The sequence below is a fragment of the Stegostoma tigrinum genome, chromosome 19 (genome assembly GCF_030684315.1).
Source record: "Stegostoma tigrinum isolate sSteTig4 chromosome 19, sSteTig4.hap1, whole genome shotgun sequence".
Classification (NCBI taxonomy): domain Eukaryota; kingdom Metazoa; phylum Chordata; class Chondrichthyes; order Orectolobiformes; family Stegostomatidae; genus Stegostoma; species Stegostoma tigrinum.
The window spans coordinates 55,682,904-55,705,422 of record NC_081372.1 but is presented as its reverse complement, the minus strand read 5'-3'; the positions used below and the strand labels follow the sequence as shown (position 1 = coordinate 55,705,422).

The window sequence follows — 22,519 nt, the reverse complement described above, 5'->3', positions numbered from 1 at the left end:
AAATGTGGTTAGTAGATGATGCAACCTTGCCATTCATTATTCGGTGTATAGGTAGACCCTTCAATGGCAGTATACTTAAGTAATGCTTGTGATGCATCACAAAATCACAGAGCACAGGTTCTTGCCACAGTCATACGATGACTTGTGTGACAGTAGAAAATGTTATTTTCTTCTAGGGAGTGCGTAAATTGCACATTTTCCTCTGTGGGCAGTATGGCCTAACTGCAGAACAGACGTGACAAATTTCAAGAAGCAAGGTGTTTATTTAATGACAAATAGTTCATTGCTGGGTGGGTGTTTGTTTTACTTTTGGAAGTATTTTTTGAAGTGGCCATTTGACATTGTAGCCGTTTCTTTAACATGCAATGTTTCAGAAACCTATTACTAGAACTTCACAAAATGTTAGTCAAAGTGAATCGTGTTTTTCAGATTTCTGCATTTCTTTAACATGTAGCTAGTTGAGGTTTGTTTAACTATTTTGGTTAGCAACTCTAGTAGGGAGGAAAATGAGCAATCTATTGGGTGCCTTACTTCACGTTATAGTGACAACTGCAATAATAGTTCAGCATTGAAACCAATTCAGTTATAACTCTTCGGAAAATGCTATCTTTCATTAGACTGTACTAATTAGCTTGAAAGGTAGTTTAACTAAATTAGATGTTTGACAGCATTACTTGCCATTCTTTCATGGGATTATTTTTGGCACTGGACATGCATTTTTTTAAAATATGTAGCATCGTCAAATTTCATCTCTGAAGGGTGAGAAAGTAGCTGAATTTGGACTCTTTATAAATGTCACACCCTGCCCTCTGCTGGATAGATTAGGATTTTGCAGCTATTTTTACGATCTATACTTGAACATAATGCAAGGTCCCATTGCAGACAATACACACTCATGTCATTAAAATATCCCATTTATGTGCTGTGTATGTTTGTTTTGTTTTAAAGGTATGTGAACTGTTTGAAAAATGAGACCCATTACTGCATGATGGTGTTGAGGAAAATAGTTTAGAAGCATTGAAGAGAAATTGTGGTAAACATTTGAGGAAGAAAGTAGTATATAAACATTTGTTGAAGTGGGAGGAGAATTATATACGACATAATCACTAGCTGAAGTGAAGTCAAATGCGATCTGCTTTTCTCCTGTGAAGTTCTGTTTCTTTCACTTTTGCCTGCCTCCCTCTCTTTAATGAATTCATTTCTAGTTGTCTGTATTTCCATTGCTTCAACATTGGCATTTGTGCCTTCACCGATTTGGCTCTAAGCTCTGAATTCTCTATGTAGATCCCTGTATCTCTCGTCGTTTGAAATGACCCTGGAAATGTTCTACTTGGATCAAGCTTTGGTTCATTTCTCCTAATATTTCAAAATTGAGACTCCATATGTTTAATGTTGTTGAATGATGCTCATGAGAAGTACATATGCCACTTGTTTCTTTTAAGAAAGGGAGATTTGCGTTGTAAGGTATACATGCAGGATTTTGTTAGCATGATGGCTGATTTTAAACTGAAATACAAATGTCCTGTATTTACACATAACATGGGTGCAGAGACCTAAACATAGTCATGCTGACAGTAGCGATACAAAACCCATCCATTTCCCATGCAGAATTTAGCCCTGAAGTGCCTGAACAATGCCTCAAACCTTAGCTATATGACCTGTGTAGCTGCACTGACTTATTTTGTATTCGAGTTTGACCAGTGTAATTTCATTGGCACAGTACTTTTCCCAAGTTAGTGGGTAACTCTGAAATTCATTTTTCTATTTTCACTCAAGTTCCAATGACCTAACAAACTTGAATTACAGCCAACCATTCTGAAACCTTCTCCATAATCTCAAAATATTTCTGTCTTTGTATATTTCAAAGTGACTTCCTTAGTAAATATGCATGCAAAGTATTCATTTAATACCTAGACTATGCCCTTTGCTTCCATGTATATACTTAAGTAATGGTTAATCTTCTGACAAAGTCAAATTTTGGCCAAAAATCTCTGCTGTTTGTACTTGCCTGTTGCTCGCTGCTGAAGTCAAACTTGCCATCATGCAAAGTTAGTCACTAAGAAACTCATGGAATAGTACATCATTGAAACTATTTGTGTAGCTCCATGTATCTGTGCATGTCAACACATGATGTCAAGGCTGCCCCCTCACTGGTGCACGCTGTATTCCTGCCCTATGAAAATGTGGCCTCAAGAACGGATTACATATATGCAGCCCAGATCATCGATTAACACATGATTTTGTGACATGCCATGCAGTATAGACGTTTTTTTAAAAACCTGTTCAGGCCTTTTGTGACACATATCTGAACTATGTGGGACTTGAATCTAGGCCTCCTGACCCAGAGGTAAGGACACTTACACTGCCACACAGGCCCCCACAGCCCAGTTCAAACAGAAGTCTGAGATTTTGAAACAGACAAATAATTATGCAGCATTTGGAGAATTCAAGATTTTTGAAGTATATGAGATTTGAAGAAGCTTTGTACACAGCTTCGGCTGATGCCTCAGACTAATTGTGCAAAGAGAGGTGAACCTAACATGTAGCAACAGCTGGGAAACCAAGTTGGAATATATGTCAGTGATAATCACCAGAGTAGACTCTGTTTTGAGGATCCATCCAAGTTTTTGTTCTGGAATAAGAAAACTAGGTGTTGTAAATTTCAAAGCCATTCCTGGATGATGCACTCAGGTTTAATAGAAAAACAATTTCATATTGTGACAAAAGAACAGTGTTTCACAGCACCTCCCAGAAACTGACTACAGACTTAGCACACTTCAGTGGGTTATAATCACATGTTCTCTAGAGAATGAATATAGATTGACCCTGGATTTGAGACATGAATGAGACTCCCATGAAAGTTGACATGCCAGCTAGTCAGTTGGTGAACAAGATTGGAAAGAAAACAGTGTGAGTAAAGACAATTTGCCATGAAAAGACTAGACTCTCAGCTGTGCTGTCGTGCATTTTTGACAGTATAAAGTTAAAGCCAGCTATGATATTCAACAGTAAAGCACTTGCACTCTGTTAAGCCTTTCCTAAATGGAGCTGTCATCCACCTTTTATTATGAAGACTGGAAGGACCAAGGTGGCTTGAAAGAATCGCTGAGACAAGTTTGAAACTTCCGAGCAAGAGAATGGCATGCAAGAAATTTTCCCATCTGGCCCATGTTCAGATCACAAGTTTTGATTACGTTGCTGCTGAGCTTAGATCATAACATCGATATTACAGTGATTCCCAGTTATCTAACAAACTGTACACCAATTGGATGGTTCTTTGCACAGCCCGTAGAGAAGAGTGTGAGCAAAGATCAATGGTTAGAGGAGAGAAGACTTTCACCAAAAGAGACAGCAAGCAGGCAGTGATATTAGCAACACTGTGAATTGTAGAGGCTTGGAATGGCATCACAATCATTCAACAAATGTTCAATGAAAGATGAATTGATGTAGCTCTTTATGATGGCTCGCTGTGATGATGGTTATCCTTATGTCAGTTGGGAAACATCGGAATGATTAACTTCATTCAGAAGATGAGGCTAATTTTTGTGCATTTCATATCCAGTGCATGCTTTGCTACTAAGTCATGTTCTCTTCTGTACTGAGAGCCAACTAATGTAGGTTACCTTTTTGAGGCAATTTTCTATGAATAGAAAATCAATATCAAAATTAGTTTTTGGCTTTGTTAAGGCTATTTTTAGACCAGGGTTGGTGACAAGTCTTCTACCTGGCAACTCTTGCAGTAGCAAGAGGGGGTGGATTTTAGTTTCTCCATAATACTTGCATTTTAAAAAAATTCCTGTCTGTTTTGACTAAAAATGTGCCTTTAGAAGCTTGATCTTTATGCAGACAAGTACAATAACCCTTTTTAGCCCCTAATCAGCCTCTTTCGTCCATTTACATGCCTTTTCTGTTTATGTCTCTTGAAGGTTGTTAGACATCCATTTGTTCACTGCTGCTGTATTATTATTTTCTGTCTTTCATTTCATTTTTCATTTGTTCTTTAAACTTCATATTTTCAGGCTGGTACGCTGGACCTTAGGGCATTATTTCCTAGTGTGACTATGGAGTACCCTATTCTTCACCAAATCTTTTTGTGCACCCTGTTTGTTTTTCGTAGTATTAGATCCCATTCCAATCCCCCTGTCAAGGTGGGATAAACCATAACCAGCAACACTAGCAACGTGTTAATGCAGCTCTGCTCATCTAACATTATGGAAGATTTTGGCTGAAATATTCTCACTGCAACAGGGTTAGTCACTTTGGCCGTCCTTCACGGTCGAAGATGATTCACTTCCATCTTTTTGCAAGGTGATATTCTGTAGATGCTGAACAGTCAATACTAGAGCTACAGACTCACATAGATGTAGCAGTAGTGTTTGAGGAGGCGGTTAGGTGGTATGCTCTGGACTCTGCGCATGCATTTTCCACTGCCTGCACATTGGCTTCCACATGCTCCTCTCAGTGACACTCAGTTGTTGACCCTTTTGCAGCAGGTTCACTTTGTGCATTTGAGGTAAATGATTCACAGCTGGTTGTGTGTGACTAGTTAGTCAATATTGAGGTTATTGGTCTGAGACTGGATGTTCACATTGGTATGCCTGCCCTACCAGCAGATTTGCATGATACTGCAGCGGCTGTGCAAGTAATAACTGTCCAGGGGTTTAAGTGTCTGCTGTACATGGTCCATGTTTCCAATGCATACAAGAGGGCAGGGTCAATGGCTAGTCAGTAGACCATGAGCTTAGTGCTGTGTTTGAGGTCTTGTACTTGGATCATACGGTTTCTCAGGCACCCAGACACTGGAATGTTGGTTTTCATCATGCATCTCGGAGCAAGCAGACATTAAGTTCCCAAAGATATGGGAAATGACCCCTGTTGTCCCAGAGCTCTCATTGGTTAGGGGCAGCAGTTCTGGATGTGAGTTTGCTCACTGAGCTGGAAGGTTAGTTTTCAGATGTTTCGTCACCATTCTAGGTAACATCATCAGTGAGCCTCCGATGAAGCGCTGGTGTTATGTCCCGCTTTCTATTTATCTGGTTAGGTTTCCTTGGGTTGGTGATGTCATTTCCTGTGTTGGTGATGTCATTTCCTGTGTTGGTGATGTCATTTCCTGTGTTGGTGATGTCATTTCCTGTGTTGATGTCATTTCCTGTGTTGGTGATGTCATTTCCTGAGTTGATGTCGTCATTTCCTGTGTTGGTGATGTCATTTCCTGTTCTTTTTCTCAGGGGATGGTAGATTGATTTGGAGCCAATGTGTTTGTTGATGGAGTTCTGGTTGGAATGCCATGCTTCTAGGAATTCTCGTGCGTGTCTCCGTTTGGCTTGTCCTGGGATGGATGTGTTGTCCCAATCAAAGTGGTGTCCTTGCTCATCTGTATGTAAGGATACGAGTTATAGTGGGTCATGTCGTTTTGTGGCAAGTTGATGTTCATGTATCCTGGGGCAGCAGTGTTGAATGGCAGGAGCAGGCTGGTAGAGAACCTTTGTTTCCCGGATATTTAGTCCGAGGCACATTTTCTCAGATGCCTCGGTGAATGCACCATCACTGGTTTGTAGCTTGGCTTCCACATGCATGCACTCTGTGTATACTGTAGCGCAATGACAGAAGTTGAGGTGATCTTGGTTCTCGTCTAGAGGCATTGAAGTTTGAGTAGTTTCCCACTCATCCCCTGGGTTAGCTCCACTCCAGTTAGAAATTTTATGGAGTAGGGAATGAATTTGTGGAAAGAATTCACAGATCGAGGATTAGTTAAGCAAAGACGAAAGTACTTGATTCCTATCAGTGGGACCTAGAAACCTTATTCCTGGCATCAGAATAGAAACAGACTGCTGCTGAGTCCTGGACCTTAACTTCTGAAAAGTCACAAGTGTTAAGTACATGTGCAAAAGCGCACATCATGTATGTGAATAAAAGCCGAAAGAACTGCAGATGCTGTAAATCGTGATCAAAAACAAAGTTGCTGGAAAAGCTCAGCAGGTCTGGCAGCAGCTGTGAAGGAGAAAAGAGTTAATGTTCGGGTCCGGTGACCCTACCCCCGAAATTGATGGTGGCTGGGAAAACATCAGTTTATATGCAGAAAATAGGGAGGCGGGTGGGGTAGGGAGTAAACAAGAGGACAGAGCCGAGAGACAGACAGACAGACAGACAGAGGCGGTTGGACAAAGGAGTTGCTAACCATTAGGCCGGGAGGGTAAATAGTTGTTAGCGGGACTGTTCGTAACTAACAACAGAGGGTGCGTAATGGCATTCTATGTGGTAACAAGGCCTGGTGTGTGGGAGCGTTTAGCCCCTAAAATTATTGAACTTAGTAATGAATCCATAGGGCTGTAGGGTCTCCAGGCGGAAAATGAGGTGTTGTTCCTCCAGCTTGCGGTGGGCTTCACTGGAACACTGCAGCAAGCCAGAGACAGAGATGTTAGCCAGGGAGCAGGATGGGGCGTTGAAGTGGCGAGTGGCAGGTGACTGGTAGTTTGGGATATTTTTTGCAAGCAGAACATAGATGTTCTGCGAAGCAGTGGCCAAGTCTACACTTTGTTTTCCCCAGTGTAGAGGAGACCACATTGTGAGCAATGGACTAGATTCTGGAAAGTTCAGGTGAAGTGTTGCTTCACCTGGAGGGTATGTTTGGGCCCTTGGATACTGGGGAGGGAGGAGGTAAATGTGCAGGTGTTGCACCTTTGCTGGTTACAGGTGAAGTTGCTGTAGGGCTATGGGAGGTGAAGGAAATGTGGACCAGGGTGTCCTGGAGGTAACTGTACCTGAGGAAGGCGGACAAGGGAATGGAGGGAAATATGTGTCTGGCGGTGGCGGCGATGGTGTCTGATCTTCTGAGTGTGGATGCTGGTGGGATGGCCGGTGAGGGTAAGGGGAACGCTATTGCAGTTGTGGTAGGGAAGAAAAGGGGTGAGGGCAGAAGAGTGGGAGATGGGTCAGACCTGGTTGAGGGCCCTGTCAACATTGCGGCAGGGGAATCCTCGGTTGAAGGAGAAGGTGGACATTTCGGAGGCTCCCTTGTCAAAGTTGGCCTTGTCTGAACATGTTTGACCTGTTTTGGCTCTTTGTTGCAAGGTATGAGATAATTGCTCCCTGTGTGGATGAGGAAAAGGATGAGGGAAGATGGCCAAATGTACCACTGCACAATAATATGGAGACCGTTCAAGCAAGGAGAGTAAATAGAATAGTAGTGATAGGGGATTCTGTGATTTAAGGGCATGGATAACGTAATTTGCTAGTCAGATTCCACTTGGAGGGCACTGGCATCGCTTTTGGAATGGGAAGGAACTGTACCATTCGGACAGGCTCCACCTGAATTGACTTGGGACCAGTGTCCCAAAAGGCTCAGTAGGGAGGTCGTAAGGGCTTTAAACAATTGGGGGGATGCTTAACAGGTAAGTGCTAAGGGACAGGTTACAGTGTATAGCCCAAATGAGAGTTCTATACATGAATATGTGAGGCATAACCTGATACAAAAGATGAAGTTGCATGGGATCCATGGTAAGATGAATGCAGAACTGTCTTCATCATAGAAGACAGAGGAGTAGTGTAAGGATATTTTTCTGGCTTGAGACTTGAAACCTGTGGTGGTCTACAGAAGCCAGTGCTGGGACTTCATATTTTATCAATGATTTGAAGGAGATTGAAGACGGCCTGATCAATAAGGTTATAGATGACACAAAGATTAGGGAGTTGCAGATAGTGAGGAGGTTTGCCAGAGGATGCAGCAGAGTGCAGAACAGCTGGAGATTTGGGGAGAGAAACAGATAGAGTTGAATCCAGACAAACTCAAGGTGATGTATTTTGGAAGATCTGATACAGAAAACGGCAGTACCCTTGGTAACATCAACATACAGAGGGATTTAGGCCTACAGCTCTACAGTGCCCAAAAGTGGGTACACAAGTTGATAGGTGGTCAAGAAGGTATATGGCAAACTTGCCTTCATTGGTTGGAGTGTTGAGTATAAAAATTGAGAAGTCATGTTGCAGCTGTGTAGAATTTCAGTTGAGCCACATTTGGAATATTGTATACAGTTCTGGTCGCCACATTACCGTAAGCATTTACAGGCTTTTGACATGTAAGACAAATGCTTGATCCGGTTGTTGCTTGGTTCGGAGGGTATTATATAAGGAGAGATTAGACAAAGTTGGTCTGTTTTCACTTGAATGTCAGAGGATGAGGGAATGACCTGATAGAAGTTTACGAAATTATGAATGGATAGTCAGTGTCCTTTTCCCAGAGTAGAAATATCCACTACTAGGGGACGTAGGTTTAAGATAAAAAGGGGAAAAGTTAAAGGAGATGTGAGAGGCAAGTATTTTGCAGAGGGTGGGGAATGCCTGGAATGTGCTGCAAGAAGAGGTGGTGGAGATGGATACAATAGCACTGTTTAAGACGCACCTTGACAGATATATGAATGGGCAGGGATTAGAGGGGAACAGACTGCGTAGAGGCAGAAGGTCTTTAGAAAGGCATCATATGTCAACACTGTCTTGGTGGGCCAAAGAGCCTGTTCCTGTGCTATACTATTCTTTGTTCTTTACATTTGAGCCTGCAGTTCATTTGTTCCTTACAAATTGGAGATTGTATTGTAGTAACCTGCTGAGGCACGTTTGCAGGATGGTTAGATATGGAAGATAAATATATCATGTTATAGGGTTTACAGGACAGACAGGAAAATAGCAGAGGAGGTGGAGTAGCCTCACTGATCAGAGAGAAAATTACTTCAATTATATGGGGGGTTGTAATGAGGGGATAGCATTCAGTGGAGACTGGCTAGAACTGAGGGACAGTAAAGGATCTAAAACTATTATAGGTAATGTGTATGGCCCCTCTGGTAGGAGCTCTGAAGTGCTAGATTGTATAAGTACCAACATAATATTAATGGGGAGTTTAAACTTGAACATGGATTAGTAGGGGTCAGACAAGCACCTGTCAGAAAGGTGGTGAATTTCTGGAGTGTGCCCAGAATAGTTTCCTACAGCTAAATGCCCTTAATGCAACAAGGGTGCAAGCTATATTGGATTTAGTAATGAGCAATGAGCTGGATTTAATTAGCAACCCAATTGTGTGTGATCATTTATTGAATAGTGATCATGACTTGACTGACCTCTTCAGAGTAGCATTTGAAAGCAAAAAGCATGAGGCAACTGCCAGAGTTTTAGACTTGGGTAAGGCTGAATTTAATGAGATGACAAAGAGACAGTCCATTGTAAATTGGGAAAACGTACTAATGGATAAACAAGGAGGGTTTTCTTGTGTTCTTGCCTCCTAGAAGCCTGGGTTCAAGTTCCATCTGCTCCAGAGCTGTGTAATGTCATCTCTGACCAGGTTGATTTGAAAAAAGGTTAATTTTTTTTAAAAAACAACAATACAGAATCCAGTTTATACCGAAGAAGGAAAAGCTGCTCTTCAGGAAAAAAAAAAGCCAAAGCCGACAAAAAAGATAAGCAACAGAACAGAACTAAATGAAAGGGCTTATAAAAATGCAAAAAAAAGCATAGAGTCATAGACATCTATTATGTGGAAACAGGCCCTTTGTCCCAATTTGCCTTTGCTGTCCAGTTTTCACAATGAAACTGGACCCTTTTGCCTGCATTTGGCTCTGCCCCTGTCTTCAAAATTCTGCCCATCAACTGTGCCACACCTTGTATTTAGATGTGTGAAAACTAATGCTGAGAATTGTGAAGCCCGTGACACCAAGTATAGGAAAGGTACAAAGGCCAACAAAGGGCTTCAATGCAGCTTATAAGAGCTCCTGAAAAGAGAACTTGACAGGGACATCAAAATCAATCTGAAGTAATTTTGGTTATATAAATGGAAAGCCGGTAGTCAGAAGCAACATTGACCCTCTAGACCGAAAGTGAGAATATTGTCAATGCCTATGGGGAAATGTCAGGTATGTTCAAAAATTACTTCGTTCATATTTACAGTAGAGAAGGAGGAAAGCTTACCAGCATTGTTGAGGAAACTATAAGTGCATAGTGAACAGGGACTGAATAAAGTTAACAAGAGTAAAACTTTGTGGGGTGGGGGTTGGTTATCTGGATGAAATGCTATTTGGCACAAACTCGATGGTAGACATTCTATGATTATCTAACTGAAGACAAATTAATAACACGGCTGGGAAATTGTTTGTTAGGTGGGTATGTACTCAGATTGCCAGGATGCGACCAGTGGGGTGTCTCACATCTGTGTAGAAGTCTCAGTCATTCCTCTTCATTATTAAAAGACTTTGATAATAATTTAGAAAGGCGTCCAAATTTGCTGATTACACAAAGGCGGCATTGTAGACACCGTAGACGTTAGCATAAAATTGCAAAAGCATGCTGATAGACTAAGAGAATGGACAAAACTGTGGCAGATGGGGTTTAATGTAAGCAATTGAGAGGTTCTCCCTTTTAGACTAAGTATGTATAGATCAGGGGATGAAGTACAGTGGATGTCCAAAGACATCCTGTGGGTTCAGGTGCTTAGATCTTCAAAATGTCACAAATAGCTGCTGGGGGAAAAACATTAAGAAAGCCAATGGAAAGAAAACTAAACCTGCTTCTCTGCTGCCTGGCTTGCTGTGTTCATCCAGCTCCACACCTTGTTATCTCAGTAGGTTGGACAGTGTCTGTGCAGAGAAATCGGGGTAAACGTTTCAGGTTGGGTAACCCTTCAGAATGGATGGTAGCTAGGTAAAGGTTGCTGGTCCTTGAGTTCAACAAGTTTAGTCTTGAAGTTATGTCCTGACGCTGAACCCTACACTTGGCCTGGTCATCGCATGGACTGTTATCTCACACAACCTATTTACCAGCTACAAGTAGCTCCCAGTAGCAGCTGTCCATTCCCCAAGACTGACCTTTAACCACTACTTTGTCTATTCGATCATTTTTCTCTCTCTGGGCTCTATCTGCATCTGTTGATTCTCTCCCTTCCCCTGCTGCCACCCCCCACTTCTTATCGTTTGCATAAACACCAAGCCTTTCCAGTTTTTCAAGCAATTTATGTTTTGGTTTTGTTTTTGATTTACCGCATCCGCAGTCCTTTTTTGTTTAAGAAAGCTAATGAAATGCTGGCCTTGATATTTGGAAGACTGGAGTACAAGGATGCAGAAGTTATGCTGCAGTTACACAAAATCCTGGTTAAACCCCAGTTGGAGTGCTGTGAGCAGATCTGGACACCACAGCATAGGAAGGATATATTGGCCTTGGTAGGAATAGAGTGTAGGTTTACAAGGACAGGGGTTAAGTTATGAGAAGAGAATATATAAATTAGAAATTGTTTTCTGTAGAATTTTGAAGATTATGGGATGATCTGGTCAAAGTCTTCAAGATATTAACAGAAAAGACAGGGTAGGTTAGATAAACTGTTTCCACTGGTTATGGATTCTAGAACTACAAGCATGGTCTGAGAATTAGGGTCAGATCGTTCAGGAGAGCTGTTAGAAGCACTTCTACAGACAGAGCGGTAGATGTTTGGAACTCTCCACAAGTGGCAGTGGGTGCTAGATCAGTTGCTGATTTTTTTTTAAATCTGAGAGAGATAAATATTTTGTTAAAGCAAAGACATTAAGGTATACAGTGCATAGGCAGTTACATGGAGTTGGGCAACAGATCAGTCATTGTTTTGTCGAATGCTGAAACAGGCTTGAGGGGCTGAATAATCTACTCCTGTTCTATGTCCTTAACAAAATCCAGATATATATGAAACATTTTATGTATATACCACTGTTTAACATATTGGTGTGTCTTTATAGATGTTTGTTAGTACAGATATAAGTATTGCTGAAGAAAAAGATACATTTAGTCAAAGTTTTTCACCTTGTAGTCATCAAGACAGTTCACAGGGTGCAACAAGTCCTTTGTTCAGTGGACTTCTTATACAGTCCACAGCCTCACATTTATGGATGCATTTTCCCTTAACTTTTCTATTTGGTATTCTTGTGAATTGACCTGGTGAGTGTGAGATGCAAGTGTTTGTCAAAGTATGTTTTTATATCAGCTACATTCGAATCTGTACACATGCCCTATTCTATGTTTGTCTTAGTATTTTCTATGTATGTATAATTTGTATTTGGAAAAACTGCAGAAGCTATGATTGATTGTATTTCTGCAGGATAAGGCTTTCATCATGAGCAATGGAAGTAATTTGTCAGTAAGTAGTAGAAATCTGGTGACCCTTCAGTCTTCTGGTATACCCTCATTCACCCTCCTTTCCAGGATCCACAGGTTATTAACATGTAATTAGTCGCCACAGTAGAAGACAGGATCAAAGTACTGGGTACGAGGGGAACAAAGCATTGCAGTTTGCTTAGCTGGAGTTAACTGTGTTGTTTAATTGTCGGCCTTAATTTCCTTGCCTACCTCTGTTAGAATGAAAAGAATGTTAATAGTGTATTTGTTTGTCCTGCAGCTTTCTAGACAGGATTGATATAGTCAAACAAAATGACTACATACCTCCAGACCAGGTAAGCAGATTTATTATTCTTTCCACGCTGATTTTAAGTCCTTCATAATGTGCATTATTTTCTGACTGAGGTAGAACTGTTGAAATTACTTTGGGCCCACATCCTGGTACTTGATATTTTGTTTATTTTTATTTTTCTGTATGCTGTTCTTTTCCTACAAGTTACAATAGCATTAATTTTGACTATGATCAGCTCAAATTTCCTTTTTTGAAATGGATCAGTTGGAACGGTGACTTTATTAATTTTCCATGTTGAAAGTTCTGAAATGCAATAAACAAAAAGTTTTTAAACATGGGATTGTCATGTGCTTTCAACTATGGCAGCACATAAGCTGCTTTTATGCTAGTCTTCAGTTTGAATTCCACGAGACCAGCTCCACGATCCTGGAACCAGGCTTGTAGACCCGCAAGTCTGAGTCTGCCACCTGAGTAAATGAGCCAAGTTTAACAGCAGAAAAATTGGGAGCCAGATCTTTAGGCATTAGGTCTTTGGAATCTGAATTAAAACCGTTCTTTGTATGCATTTTGCTATTTAACCTTCCTCTAACCCATCCAGGATTTCATTTAAGCTGAAAGTCAGAGTCTGTTGTCATTCACAAACTATAAGAAAAAGCAATAAAACTATTAAAACAGATGCTGGAAATCTGAAATTGAAGCAGAAAATGCTGGAGAAACTCAGCAGGTCTGGCAGTTTTTGATGTAAGAATAGGATTTGTGTCCTTTGATCAAAAGTGGGAAAATTAGAACTGTGAAAGATTTTTAGCACATGGAAGTCAGGAGGGTGGAAATGTGTTAGGTCTGAGCGTGGAGGACAGGTAAGATTAAACAACTAAAAAGCTCAAAGCCATAAATTTGTAACCCCTGCCATCATTTTATTTACTTTTTCGTTGCTGGCTTGTTTATTTCCTCGTTTGTTTCTGTTTTATTTCCTTTGCTTTTGTATGGTGGCTGTTTATGTTCCTTTCATTCAAACATCATCCAGATAGTCCTTTTGTTGCTTTACCTATTCCATTACCTTGTCCTTTTGGTTTTCTGTTTTTGTATCTCTCTTCACCCCCTGCTTTTCAGAAATTAAATAGCATTTCAGCACTAACTGTTCCTTATTCTGAAGGAAGCTCATCAAGCTGAAGAGTTAACGCTCTTATTTTCCAGCTCCACAGATCTGCCAGACTTGCTGAGCATTTCCAGCATGTTTGGCTTTTAAAACAAAGCAGCTGTAGCTTCTTTACCCTGATGCAGAACAAAGTACATCAAAATTCTCATAGTGATCTAAACCATGACTCCATGGATTTTACAATTGAGCAAAGAGCCCAGTGGTTCATATTTTGATGAGATTTTAGTACTTTTGAATTAATTTAAGCCCAAAGTTTTCAAAACAGTTGGGTGGAGGGGTGTTATCAAGGCTGGTTTAATGCAGCAGTCTTGGAATCATCTCTTCTAGTCAGACAGTAACTTTTGAATATTGACACATTGTGCAGATACATTTTCCGTAGGACTGCACATCCAAGCACTTGCTCCATTTTAAACGTACGAGTGCTCTATAAATTCAGTGTAACCCCATGGAACAGCACTTAGACTATAGACAGTTATGTAAAACAGAGGTGCCTTTAACCGAAACACAGTCATCCCTTTTCTGAGAACGTTGTTGTTGAGATTTGCCTGGTGACTGTTAATGGATCTAACATCAGACTGCTTGATAACCAGCCAGAATCTTGCCATACGGCATGCTGAGGAGTTGTAATTCAGTCAGTGAAGCTTATGGCTCCCTTGCAGAAACATGGTATACAATCTTGCAACCCCAAAATTTCATCTATTTAGGAGCCCCTTAAACCATCAACACATGATGCAGTGTAGTAAAAATTATAAAAGCAAACATTCATTGAATGTACAGGTTATATAGTATATTATGCTGTCTTTTCATCTCAATGACCAGGATTCAAATCATGGGCCAATGGGAAGGAAGTATTTTCTGTCTGATGGGTGGACTGTCAGTGGCCTACATTATATATGTGGTCAGTCTCATTTAAATTCCTGCCATCCATGAACCCACAGCCCATGTCTTTACGTGTAACTTGGCATTCAATCAGAAATCCTAATTGTCTAGGAAATAAACTCCTTCCACACAGGTGTAGTTGAAAGATACTATTGTGAGTTATATTTCTACTTTGTACTTTAGTTGTATTTATGACATAGTATGGAGTTAGCCATTCTGCATCTAGCAACATTATATGGGTAGCACCTAAAGCAATAACTATATTGTGAAAGCATTCGGTTTCCAAGCATGAACATCTCTTCCTACTGTACACATCATTTTCAACAACAAACTATTCTTTCTTGAAAGTCCAACTTGTCATTTAGTTCAGTGAGTATTGTTGAATTTTAACAAGTATGATGCATTTTGTTTCCAGTTGAATTCAGCCATAATTTAGGCGTGAAGCTGAATTAATTTTTTCTCTATTAATGATCTAATCTAATCCCACTCTCTAACATTGCTGTCCCTATCTTCTAACATTCTTTCAATCAAATGAGCTAATCCTTTTAAGATTTGTCCTAACAGCAGTTTGCAGCAAGAATCCTGTTTGTTCTATTTCACAGAAATGTTTTTACTAACCACCCCCCTCAGTTTTTGAGATTGTTAAACTTGGCTCTTCCATCATTATTTCACGGACAAGCAGAATTGCACTATATGTGTTACTATTCAGCTTGTGATTAATCTTTACGATCGAGTGGGTCTACCCTTCAGTCTTAGCAGTACCATTGAAATAAGCCCTAATGTTTCAAGGCTTAATCTAGGTTCTCATCACTAGGAATATCCCAGTGAATATGGTCACCCCTGGCCAAATCAGTATTGATTTTTCCATTTCTAATGCCCTTGAGAAGATGGGTTGAGTTTTCTCAAATTAGTGTTGCTGTACATTGTTAAATCAGTAGTTCCAGGACACTGACTCGGTGATGATGAATGGCTTGTGGTATATTTTCTTGTCAGAATGTTTTGTGACTCTGAGATGGATGTGACTGCATAAACCTGCTGCTCTTCTCCTGGTTGGTAGATGTTGCCTGTTTTGGAAATAATGGAAAAAAAACCCTGGCAAGTTGCCAACATACACTTTGTCGGTGATGCACACGACTGTAACAACGTGCTGTGCTGGATGAAATTGGAATTTAAGCTGTTGGATGGCCAAGCAAGTTGGTGGATTTGAGCACTGTGTTGAGATTATACTCATTCAGGCAATTTAAGGGTATTCCTGCCTGATGTGCCCTTGTGCCTTGCATATGCTGAAAGGGCTTTGAGCATTCAAAAAGTGAGTACTTTCCTCAGAGTATCCATACAAATTAGGTGAAGAAGAAAGCCATTCTGCCTTTACATGTGTTTCTGCGTTTTGACTGAGTCACCTCTTGCTCTTCTAAACTCCAGCAAATGCAAGCTTAGTCTGTCCAGTCATTCTTTGATAACCAGTCTATACCAGTTATTTGTCCAGTAAACTTCCTTTGACTACTTACAATACACTTGCACCCTTTATTAAAAAAAACCAAATACTGTAAACGGTATTCTGGATGTTTTAACAGCGCCCTGTATAATTAAAACATAACCTGCCTACATTTGTACTCTGTTCCTCTTGCTACAAAAAGCATCAGTACTTTTCTAATTACTTGCTGTATCTACATCCCAGTCTTTTGTGATTCATGCATGCAGGCCCAGATCACTCTGCACTTCCATAATTCTGTAATTGCTCACCATTTAGATAATATGCTTCTTTTATTTTGTGGCAAGAGGTGAAAGCAGATTTGTAGGAAAGAAGTACAGTGCCTGAAAGGAACAGACCATGCCGGCTAATATGGAGATTGAGGAACAAAAATTGAGTGATCAAGAGTTTTGTGGGAATTGAGTCGAAGGAGCAGTGGGCATGTCTCATAGGAAAGAAAATTCCCGGGGACGCAGAGCAACAGAAAAGAACTCTAGAACAATGCAAGTATAGGCCTTCATTGGGGAGGAGTCTTACCGGAACTGTGGTCTGGTGGGCTTGCAGGAGTGTGGACAGCTCCACAGATGCTGATGAGATAAGGTGGTCTTGATCTTAGTGACAGAATAATATCCATGAACTTGTTTAGTGATGGAGATGGGTGGGAGAAAGGTTTTAAAAGATGATTTAAAGTTGTTATTCTGTTCTAGATGATACTGGAATAGTGAGCACTTAGCAAATGAAAGCAGGGTCCAAAAACATTTTGTGGACCAGCCAGACAGAGAGAGAAATTGCTAAACTGATTCTCCAATCTATCCTTTTAAGTATGCATCAGAACAGAAGTTTTGTTTTAAAAATCCTTGTATTTAGTGGTGATTAATGTCTGAGTTTTATTATATCTTGCTGTCTCAGTTTTGTTTCTTATTCTGTTCTGATCCTTCAGATCAGATCTCTATGCCAGTGAATGATCTAATTATGATTGATGATCTGTGTCTAGGTGCAGAGTGACCACTTAAACACAATAGTTCCTGGATATTTTTAAAAATTGTTATTAAGTTAATTGGTATGTTGACAGTGCATCAAGATCAAAAATTACTAATTATCCTTTCCATTGATCTGTAAAGTACAGCCTGCTACTGTTTTCCGATTAAGCATTCTCTTTTCCTTTTGAAGGATCTTCTGCGATGCAGAGTTTTGACATCGGGAATTTTTGAGACGAGGTTTCAAGTTGAAAAAGTAAACTTTCAGTGAGTATTTCTGAGTTGGTTTGTTTGTGTTGTAATGATATGTACAAAAGTGACTTTTTGGTTTTGATATGCGAATAGTCTTAAAAGGTACTGCTGAAGAGCATTGTGTTTTCACATCATGGGGAGCTGATGAACAGACACAGGAAGGGAAGCTTAGCATGTCATCCTGAAGCTTTTTGTGCTCAACGTTTTGGCCCAGAGTTGTTCGCAAGTGTCTAGAAATAAGCTACGTATTAAGAAGGGGACAAAAGCATGATACAAGTTTATTAGTACAGGTCAAGTGAGAGTTAAGAGAAAACGAGTAAATTTGTCACATGTACCAGTTTGTGTCTTTACTTTACTGTTAATCCCAATGTTCTCCCTTGCAACCATAAGCTTGTTTCTTACATTTAAAACAATGTCTTCTCGGTTCCCCTTGCTACAAAAAAATCAGTACTTGTCTAATTACTTGCTGTATCTACATCCCAGTCTTTTGTGATTCATGCATGCAGGCCCAGATCACTCTGCACTTCTGTAATTCTGTAATCGCTCACCATTTAGATAATATGCTTTTTTTATTTTGTGGTAAGAGGTGAAAGCAGATTTGTTGGAAAGAAGTACAGTGCCTGAAAGGAACAGACCATGCCGGCTAATATGGAGATTGAGGAACAGAAATTGAGTGATCAAGAGTTTTGTGGGAATTGAGTCGAAGGAGCAGTGGGCATGTCTCATTGGAAAGAAAATCTCCAGGGACACAGAGCATACAACAAGTTATGCAATTATCTTAAGCTGTTCCATACCTTTAGCTATGACCCCCGTCGAAAAGTTATGGTATAGTTGCTGCAAGAGCAAATATTAACTGCAACTTATAATTGGTTGTGAATCCCTCTTTTATATCAAAGTCAATTGGTTGCACCCATTTAAATAGCCCTTTATTCATTCAACTAATAAAAGCTTCAGTTCTTCAACATTTTATTTTCCTAAAGGTAGTTAATCTCTTGAATTACAGAGGACTGTCAACACCATGTCGTTAAACATATTTAGTGTTGAGCTAGAAGACTTTTATCTGTAAGGGAGTTTTGGGTTGTGGAAATAAGGCAGAAAAATTGTGTTCAGGCCTATCTGAGCAGCATGATCTTATTGAGCCAATTTGATGGATGGAATGGCCTACTTCTGCTCCTAAATCTTACAGCATTATGGACCACTTTCTTAACTGTTTTTTTTTGCCAAGTCATAGCTAAAGGTATGGAACAGCTTAAGATAATTGCATAACTCGTTGTATACCTTGTGATCCAGCCAAGTAAAGTTGTCATTATCGAATGTGAAATAACCTTTGCATTAAGTAAACTTCTGCACACAACCTTGAGCTTAAAAAGCTTCTCCATTGTCCCTTACCACCTCAATTTAACCACCACAGTTTTTGCTTTTCCATTACTTCTGATACACACACTACATTTCACAATCTGGAAAGTAAGAACATTTGCAACTAATTCTTCATCGGGTTGTCAGCCACCATGTCCTTTGATCATCATCCAAAGTGCCCACTGTCCTCACTTTGGCCAGTAAAGTTGAGGAACTTGGCTGCAGGGGAAAGGGAAGTTTTCCAGATTGATCCCGCACCTTCCCTGTTCAGAAGTTGGCAGTCGCGTTTATCACTTCTGCCTGTAAACTATATGGTACCTAGGAAATACGCAATCTCTTGACAGATCACTGCCAACGGTGAGATTGAATCTGTTTACAACCTTGCTGTGACATGTGATCCTGAGATGAGTTTCCAGCTTCCATTACTAAATCCACATATTTTCACTTTTGTAATATTGTCCAATGTTTCTGCATTTTAAGCTAAATTCTGACACCCTTGTTGCGTGCCTTTGTTACCTCTAGATTCAACTAGCCCATTCATCTTTTGGCTTATCTCCCACTTTCTAACTTGTAGAAATTTAGGATTCTTAAAAACTCTGCTCATGTCTCAACTTGAAGAAAAACCCACTTCCCTATTACTGTTGGGCTTGTTAATCTACATTCGCACCAATTCAAACATCATCTTGAGTTTAAAAGTCACACCCTTGTTTTCAGATTGCTCCATTGCCTAGTTCCCTTATCTCCTTCAGACCAACGAACCTGCAAAATGTGTCCCTCTAATTCATGCCTCGATGCGTCTCCAGTTTTCATGGCCACATAGTTGGTGGCTGTGGCTTTCAGTTATCCAGGCCCCAAGCTCTCAAATATTCTACCTGTACCTGTCTACCTCACTTTATTCCTTTCAAGAAATACTTGAAAATGATCTCAATGACCAAGCATTTTGTCATCTGACATATCTGCTGTGTGGTTCAAGGTTGCACTTTGCTTTAGCATGTTCATGTGAAGCACCTTGGGACTTGTTAATGTGCTGAGTCAGCTGGCCCTTTCCATACAAAGATTTTGTACATTTCCATGTTAGTGTTCATAATTGCATCAGTTCCTTTTGCCGACTCCCAGTGCAGTCACCCTTTACGTGTTGTTTTCGTTAGCACCAATGTGATTCTATTCTACTTCTAAAACCATCATTTTCATTGATCACAAAACTGGCAAGGCCAATGACGTCTAAACAATGTCACCAGTTAATTTGAGGCTAATTAAAGACAGCCTTATGGTGTAATGTTGCAACAATATGTTAGATTAATGCATATCATAGACTTTCTCATAAGTTATCGCCATGCGTGTTGAATTTTTGTAACTAATGGATCAGATTTATCCACTGGCGAAAGAAAGATGACTTAAAAACTTTGTAGCAAATGTGAAACAGGATAAACCAAAACATGAAGAAACAAACTCCCCAAGTAGTATCTTTATTAGGGTTTTAGCAGTTGATTTGTCAGGGCTTGGAAGCACCAAGTTGACCATTCATCAAAGGTAGAGGGGAAGTAACTTTGTAGTGCTGCAATATTCAAGTTAAACCATGACAGTAGAAGGAGGGCGGTTTTAGTCTGGAAAAAGGCAAATGTAAATTTGATGTGGAGAAGCCTTCCTGTAACATAATCAGTGGCTGGAATGACTTAGCGAAATGGGTAATGAGACAAAAACTTTTGATTGTTAGAGACTTCAAAATTGTAGGGTTTTTCTGAACAGATCTACCAATTTTGGTTTGCATGACACAAGTAGTAGGAGCAGCAATGATAACAAAGTGTGGAGCTGGATGCACACAGCAGGCCAAGCAGCATCTTAGGAGCACAAAAGGTAACGTTTCGGGCCTAGGCCAGGCCCGAAACGTTACCTTTTGTGCTCCTAAGATGCTGTTTGGCCTGCTGTGCGCATCCAGCTCCACACTTTGTTATCTTGGATTCTCCAGCATCTGCAGTTCTCATTATCTTGGAGCAGCAATGAGCTGTTTGGCTCATTGAGCTTCTCTGCTATTCTGTGCAGTCGTGTCTGATCTGATTGTGGCACAGTTCTGCTACTCGCTGTGATCAGTTTTGTTGAATCAGGAAATCGTTTTCTTCAGACCATTTGAAAAGGGAAGCATTCTATGGATTCTCGGAGGCCATAAGCTACTATTGGACCTGCAGTAAGTGTCTGTGTATCAAGGCTGTTGTATGTTGCTTCTTGGCAAATCTATAGTCAAACAATTGCTTGTTATTTAGAGACAGATCATGTAATCTCTGGTACTTTTCTGAAGTTGAATTAAATCATAGCTGATCAGTATCTTTACAATTTATCTGCCTTGGTTCCCTCAATACCTGCAATAAGCAGAAAAGAAAAATCAACCTGTGTTTTTGAGATTGCCAATTTCAGCAGTTTGTGAGAAAGACAGACAAGCTCAGGTTTAAAGTCATTCTCCCTGTTTTACTTATTGACATGTCATGTTAGATTGTTGTTGGTATTTGTAAAGTGGCTGTGTGATTTGCAGTGCATTAGTTTTTTAATTTATTCATTCATTGGCTGTAGATGTTGGATCAGTATTTATCACCTGGCATGAATTGACCTTGAGAACGTGACAATGAGCAGTCCATATACTGCTGTAGTAGACCCACATGCTGTTACGGAAAGAAGTTCAGAATCTAGACAGTGAGGGAACAGCAGTACATTCCAAATTCAGAATGGTGAGTGGCTTGGAGGGTAACCTGCAGGTGGTTATGTTCCCAAGTATCTGCTGCTCCTTCTAGATGGATATTAATGTGGGTTTTGAAGGTACTGTCATGGAGGCCTTGGTGAATTTGTGCAGTGTATCTTGTTGCCACAGACTGTTGCTTCTGAGTTTAGGTGGTGGAGGGAATGGATGTTTGTGGATGTGGTGCCACTTAGTCAGGCTGCTTTGTCATAACTGGAGTCAAACTTCTTGGTGTCGCAACTACACTCTCCAGGCAAGTTGAAAATATTCCATCACACTCCTGACATGGATTCCTAGCCGCTGAGCTGCTCTTGGAACTACTGTATTTATACAGCTGGTTGCACTCACTTTCTGGTCAGTGGTAACCCAAGCATGTTAATAGTGGGAGATTTAGTGATGGTAACACCATTGAACGTCAAGAAACAATAGTTAGGTTTTCCACTTGATATAGTCACCGCATGGCATTTGTACCATAAGCATGTCACTTGCCACATTTTAGTCCAAGCCTGGATATTGTCCAGGCCTTGCTACATTTGGACGTGGATTGCTTCTGTATCAGAGTGAATACTAATTGTGCTGAAAATTGCACAATCAGCAGTGAACATGCCTGCTTCTGACCTTTATGGAGGGAAGGTCAAGGCCACAGTCGGTCAGGATGCAGCCTTGATGTTAAGATCAGTCACTCTCCACTCACTTCTGGAATTCAACTCTCTGTCCATGTTTGAACTAAAGCAGTAATGAGGCCAGAAATTTGTGGCCCTGACAAAGCCCTAACTGATGTCCTTGTACAAGTTACTGTTAAGTGATTACTGCTTGATAGCACTAATAATGGGCCCCTTTTGTCATTTTACTAATGGAAGTCTATATAGCTGGACAATTCTGCACCTTGTCAGGTAAATGCCAGTGTTGTATTCGAACAGCTTGACTAGGACTGTGACAAGTTCTGGAATACAAGTCTTCAGTACTATTGTCAGATTCATGACCTTTGCTGTATTTAGGGCCTCCAGACATTTTTGGATATCACGTGGAATGAATAGAGTTCGCTGGCACCTGTGATGCCATTGGGCCTCTGCAAGAGGCTGACATGGATTGGCCACTAGGCACTTGTGACCGAAGATTGTTGCAAGTGCTTCGCCTTACCTTCTGCTCTGAAGCTTCACCCATCATTGAGGATATTTATGGAGCCACCAGCTCCAGTGAGTTGTTTAATCGTCTGCCAGAGATCTGAGCTCAGACCTGATCTGTTGTGAGGAAGGGTCAACGGTTCCAAAACGTTAACTCTGTATTTTCCTTC

The 22,519-nt window shown here is 40.5% G+C and overlaps 1 protein-coding gene across 2 annotated transcripts in view; it reads left to right on the top strand.

Annotated features, from left to right (window-relative positions):
• gnas (GNAS complex locus) overlaps positions 1–22,519 on the top strand; it is a 293,391-nt gene that overhangs the window by 252,634 nt on the left and 18,238 nt on the right. For both annotated transcript variants that reach the window (XM_048549880.2, XM_048549881.2), the window contains exons 6-7: positions 12,398–12,452; positions 17,086–17,159. In XM_048549880.2, coding sequence (XP_048405837.1) covers positions 12,398–12,452; positions 17,086–17,159 — 129 coding nt within the window. The remainder of the gene's footprint in view (positions 1–12,397; positions 12,453–17,085; positions 17,160–22,519) is intronic.